The sequence below is a fragment of the Gossypium hirsutum genome, chromosome A06 (genome assembly GCF_007990345.1).
Source record: "Gossypium hirsutum isolate 1008001.06 chromosome A06, Gossypium_hirsutum_v2.1, whole genome shotgun sequence".
In the NCBI taxonomy this organism is placed as follows: Eukaryota; Viridiplantae; Streptophyta; class Magnoliopsida; order Malvales; family Malvaceae; genus Gossypium; species Gossypium hirsutum.
This window is the reverse complement of record NC_053429.1, coordinates 27,094,610-27,100,670: the sequence shown is the minus strand read 5'-3', so window position 1 is coordinate 27,100,670 and position 6,061 is coordinate 27,094,610. Positions and strand designations below refer to the sequence as shown.

General features: G+C 32.1%; 1 protein-coding gene across 1 annotated transcript; it reads left to right on the top strand.

The window, feature by feature from the left end:
• The first annotated feature begins 2,988 nt into the window (after positions 1-2,988).
• Positions 2,989-3,541, top strand: LOC107963362 (DNA-directed RNA polymerases I and III subunit RPAC2). The gene is made up of 3 exons (XM_016899911.2): positions 2,989-3,151; positions 3,254-3,330; positions 3,411-3,541. Exons 1-3 carry the CDS (start codon positions 3,051-3,053, stop codon positions 3,524-3,526), a joined length of 294 nt encoding a protein of 97 aa, XP_016755400.1. The 5' UTR covers positions 2,989-3,050; the 3' UTR covers positions 3,527-3,541.
• The last annotated feature ends 2,520 nt before the right edge of the window (positions 3,542-6,061 follow it).

The following is a 6,061-nucleotide window of genomic DNA, read 5'->3' as shown; positions in this document are numbered from 1 at the left end:
TGTATTTGAAACAGGTTTTTGAGTTGATGATTACCTACATATAGTTTAAGAAAAAGATTGTTTTAGGTCACTTGATTATTTAGGTTCATTTTTTCTAACATGGACTAATACATGGCTGTGTGTCACACACAGGCAAGTGACACAGTCGTGTGCTCTGTATTGTCAGGGTGGTTTAGGTTAAAGATGGTCACAGTCTCTTACACGGTCATGCACATGTTTATAAAAGTTTACATTTATGTCCAAACATCCGTAGTTAGTTACATGGTCGTGTGACCCTACTTTACACAGCCTCAGCCAGTCACATAGCCTGCCCACATGGCCGGGTGTCCCTATTTTACACATTTGCCCAATCTTTTCAGAATTGTTTCAAATTGGTGCCTAATTAGTTCTAAATTGTATTTAGAGCTTTGATCACCTATAAATGAGTTATCATTTATACATAAAATATAACACCAAAAATATAACAACTGAGAACAACGATGTTCGCAAGTGCACGAGACAAATTGTGATATAGTTTTGTACAATAAAATACTTAGAAGTATTGTGAGGATCGCACCAAAGGGAGGATGAGATAAATTATGAAAACATTTTTACAATAATAAGTTTAAGTGGTAGTAATTAATTCCAATATTACGATAAATCATAAAATAAGTTGATAAAATAAAAATAAATAAAGCAAGAAAATAAATAAATAAGAAAAAAAAGATAAAAATCATTAAACAAATCAGGAAGATTAACCCGCTTCAGGGTTTTTAACTAACTTCTAAACAAATCATGAAGATTAACTCGCTTCAGGGTTTTTAACTAACTTTAGATTAGGGTTTTAGGGTGTATTAGCTATCAATTAACCAATTATTACCTCTTGGCCTCTAATTAACTAATTGATTGGTTGATACTTGATTATCTTTCGACCTCACTTTCTCAACTAGGAAAAATTATGATTTAGTCGGTTCTACTTATCTCTTGACCTCGTCTACCTTATGGTAACTTCCTAGGGTTGTAAATATTAGTGATTTAAGGACACATAATTCATACAAACTAATCCATCTTGAGAAACCCTAAATCCTTCGTTAATCACATACCTTCCCACTCATTAATCTCCCTTAACGGATTTAGCCACTCATGTATTCATAATCTCGATCTTAATGGAATAAGTCATGTAAAGAACACGATTGATCCGAAAGAGAAAAGAGAATTGAAAAATCGTGGATTGAATATTGAATGGGAAAGAAGTAGTAAATTGTTTGATTAGAATAAAGAATTTAATCAGATGCAAAATAAAATAAAAATTGAAATACTTTAAGAGATAAACTCTTGAATCAAAACTTATTTCAAGAGGAAAAACAAAAGAGTGATGAAAAATTGAAAAGAAAATAATCTAAATCTATTCCTAAACTACTAGGGTTTTTTATGGTGTCTAGAAAGACTTAGTTACATCAAACGACTAATGTCTTATTTATAGAGGTGTTGGTAGCCTAAGTTAGGTCTTCGACATGTCCTATATCTTCGTATAAATTTTATTACGTAGACGAAAATAGTCTCGAATTACTTGGGCAGGACATCGACTTGTGTCATGCCATACCCCTTGTGTGGCATGACATGACACCCAATTTCAACCTTGTTCATTTGTTTGGTGCTTCGACATCCTGGGAAGCTTGTACATCACTCCTCCCTTACTTCCCTATCAATTGGGCCTTTATATCTTCATCCTACTCACTCAATTAAACATATTAGCACAACCTAATGCCCGTGTTGGCCTATTTGGTCACAACACTTATAAAATGTGTTAAAAAAACACTTATTTTATTAATATTTATTACTAAGGTCTAATTATTGAAAATGAAATATAAAATACTAAATTGCGTAGAAAACTAGCTCTTTAAGTGCGAAATTGACCCGAATTAACTACTACATTTGACGATAGGTCAAATAACTCCACACTTAAGTTTTTGCTTGTCCTCAAGCAAACTAACCCAAAAATAAAATAGAAACCAAAAGTAAAACTGAAAGCAGGAAATAAACATGCAAATAAAATAAAGTGTACTTGAGTTGACTTGATACATGAGATTGGATCAGAGCATCGACACTAAGAAGATCTGCCTAAATATATAAATCTATCTAGAAATTTAAATAATTCAAAGTTATTTACACTTAAACAGATCAGTTCAGTAATTTACAAAGTAAACAAGTTAAAGAAAATTAAATATATAGCTCTATCAAAATGTATATATGAATATAGTATTTATTTTTGTGGAGTATAGTCAGGTCGAATATTTCTTTCCTACTCGGTTTATTTTTGTCCATACTTTGAACTCTAATGCAATAATATTTCCCCGATAATCCCTTGTGGTTTTTTTATTTGTGCCAATACAATCGAGATTTTTCTTGGGCACTTTTCATAAGGGTTATACTAGTCATATTTCATCGTTTCAATAACCATGAACTTTAACAAGTATTTTCTTTTAAATTCGAACATCTTACACCATGTTTGGTTGGGTGTATTGGCATAGCCATTACACCCCTAATCGTGGGCCCCACTCAATACATTGTTTGGTTGGGTGTATTAGCCTAATACGGGTCTATTCCATTACTGATCTAATCCCCAAATTCCACCAATTTCCAATCCCTTCCTTGTGCTCAGTTTAGGTCCGGATTGAGTTTTGGTCCCTGTTTTACCCTCCTGATTCACGCTTCTGTCTTGCCCAAAATCCACCGTCTTCTGTTTCTTCCTTCTACCTTTCTTCTCCACTCTCCTCACCTTTCTGTCTTACCTTTCTATCTCCACCAATTCACGCTTCTACCTTTCTGCCTTACCTCTCTTTGGCGTCACAACTGGACTTCGAACACCGATCAGAAAGCAGCCTCCTTCTCACGTTTTCCGTTCCTCTCCATCGGTGAAACTGTGTTCTGTCCATTGGAACCGTTAAGGAAGATACAACCTTATTTTTTATTTAAAAATATGTTTTCCCAATGATTATTAGATTCAATTTCATCCTTTTAATAGTTTTGTTTCTTGGTTTGGAGATTTAGAAATTGGATTAAAGGAAACAATGGAACACGGGTCTTTCACTGATAATAGTGCTGCCACTTTTTCTTTAACTGATGAGGATCATACCATAGCTAACGCTGTTAGATTCACTTTGAATCAAGAGTCAGTTCACTCACCTCTATTTTTGGCTTTGATTCATGCTGGGTTTTCTTTGTTTTAAGTGATTGTATTGAAAGTGGAAGCTATCCTTTTTATGTTGTGCAGCCCAAGGGTTACATTCTGTGACTACAGTATTCCTCATCCTTCAGAGGCTCGAGTTAATATTAGAGTTCAAACCACTGGTAAACTCAATATAACACTCTTTTTCAAGTACTTTGGTTGGGTTCAAGTTCCTTTAGTTGTTCTATGTGAAAATTTGCAAGTGATCCAGCAAGAGAGGTATTGAAAGATGCATGTCAAAATCTGATGTTGATGTGTAGGCATGTGAGGTGCACTTTTGACAAGGCTGTTGAAGATTTAAAGCAAGCAATGCTGTAAAGGCTTTGAAAATTGATTCACAAGATAGTAGTGGTGATGATTCAGAAGAGAGTGAATGAAAATGATTTCCTACCATCTATCTTCCACATCTTAAGACTATCATGTGGTCATTAGCTCAATCTAAATTACTTCTTTTTGTTATCATATCAAAAGCTATTCGTTTGATATCTCACTTATCATCAACTATTTTCATTGGATTTGCAAACTAGAGTTGCCTATGCAAGCTATTCGGTTTACCTTGCTTGCACAAACCTATTTATATTTAAGGAATGAGTTAGGGAGAATACAATAGCATGTTGTTAGCATCCACTATTTCAGGCTGTGGGGATTTTCTGTTTGGTTTCATCAAGTTCGAAGTTGTTTCTCCTGGCTTCGACAAATGTGGTATGGATCTCCAACAGCGCTTTTGAACTCTGATTATCTTCTTGGGAGCGTCCTCAGGCTGCTTGCTAGCCTGCATTAAGCATCAATAAACATCAACTCAACCATTTTGTAACAGGTAAATGTAGAAATCATATCTATTCCTTGAGTTATCGATTACAAATTCTGGGATTACTGTGCATATGCTCCACAATCAAATACAACAACAATACACAATATTCTTATGCACATTTCCGCACAAACTATAATATTTCATGTCTTTTACATTAAGATTGCCTCACGATGGTTTGAACACTTCTAAAACCAAAACAGAACCACACAATCAACTAACCGAATGATTGAGTTTTGGTTTGCATTTGTTTTCCAGAACCTATAAAATCTTTCACTGCTTGCTAGAAACCTCTGAAGTTATTTGAAACTGTGTTTAACTTCATTGGGCTCATTGCTTTGGTTGTCTCTTCCGGTACCAAATCATTATACATTTGTTTCTTCCATTGGCAGAGCTTCTAACTCAACAAAAAACCAGTAGTTTTCCAACCAGTATGACATTGTCTACCAATATAAATATTTCCTCCTTAGAGATTATAGTGAGGGGCATATTTGTTGTCAATGTCCAGCTTTGATGCAACATGCTAATGTGGAAAATAAATAAAACAAAGAGGACATATGATAGGGCACTATGTGAAGATTGTTTTAAAAGTATGATCTAGATGTAAGATATGTTTTTTTAATAGCTGCCATATCTTCCTTTACTAACTCAACTTTGTTGTTTAAATCAGTTTATTGCCCAATTGTTCAATTAAGAAAAATAATGTGCTATGTTAGTGCTGAGGCAATGGGATGTCGTCCATATACTTGGGGTGGAATTGCAATAATAATTTTATTACTGCTGTAGTAGTTTGTATTGATTATCTTTTTTCAGTTTCATGTTGTCCCTGAATTATTCTCAAGTCATAGTACCATTACTTGTGTAATAGTTACATAAGTCATATATTATTATTCTGACCACTGTTGTTCCAGTAAATTGATGTTCTATGTGGAATTTTGTAGGCATTGGACTGTTAGTTACCGATTTGCTCCAGACATAAATCGTTGGCAAGCTGAAGCTGTAGTTGCAATTCAAGAGGTTTGGTAACTTATCAAACCTTCTAAACTAAAGAAAAATTGTAAGACATATATATGTTCTGTTTTTTTTTGTTTACTCCATAGTAATGTTTGGAGAGTTATATTTTGCAAGTGGTGATGTAGTAAGTTGATTTTTATTGGTATATTTAATTTGAATTTGGGATCGAATTTCTTAAGTTGATGTAGTTCGAAAATTTTAATCGAATTTTTTAAAATTGGAACATTAGATATAATCAAGTAAAGAACTTGATTAAAAAACAAATATTCAATATATTAAAATTGGATCAGTAGATATAATACAATGAATAAATTGTAAGGTGATTAAAATTGAATGAATAAATTAGAAAATTTTATTAAAAATAAAACTAATTAAATGTGTATATTCATATACATCGCATAAATTAAAAATATTTTTAAATAATTAAAATAAAATATTATTTTAATAATATTACATATATATCAACTTTTGAACCAGTGGCAACTACTTCAGTACAAATAAAAAAGGTAATTAATAAGCAGACTTATTCATAATTTTTTCCCTACAGAATGAATGATGTTATTTGCAAACAAAAGCAGTCCTCAAAATCTTCTCCCAAATTTTTTGTGCCATTGATATAAATATAAACCGGTTAATGTGGTATATTAATATATAAAAGGAAATGAGTATATAAATTCATATAAGAATATTGATTATTAAGAATTTTATTAAATTATATATTTTAATTATAATATATTTAATATATTTAATAATAATTATGTTTAAATATGATTAAATTATTTATTATTGATAATAATAATCTTATTAAAATTTAAATAACAATAACAATAATCATTTACCAAAATAAATTTATGCTAAGGGTATTCTAGTCATTTTAGTTTTTTCCATTATGCTATTACACCTCTATTCCATTCAACCAAACACAAGATTACTATTACGCCTCTATTCCATTACATTCAACCAAACAGTTGATTTGCTATTACACATCTATTCCATTACACCTCTAATCCAATACACCTCTAATCCAATAC

Excerpts from the sequence above, each read along its gene's own strand:
- LOC107963362 (XM_016899911.2), top strand. The coding sequence starts at position 3,051 with ATGGAACACGGGTCTTTCACTGATAATAGTGCTGCCACTTTTTCTTTA. Across the intron at positions 3,152-3,253 it reads AGATTCACTTTGAATCAAGA|CCCAAGGGTTACATTCTGTG; the intron begins GTCAGTTCACTC and ends TATGTTGTGCAG. Across the intron at positions 3,331-3,410 it reads TATTAGAGTTCAAACCACTG|GTGATCCAGCAAGAGAGGTA; the intron begins GTAAACTCAATA and ends GAAAATTTGCAA.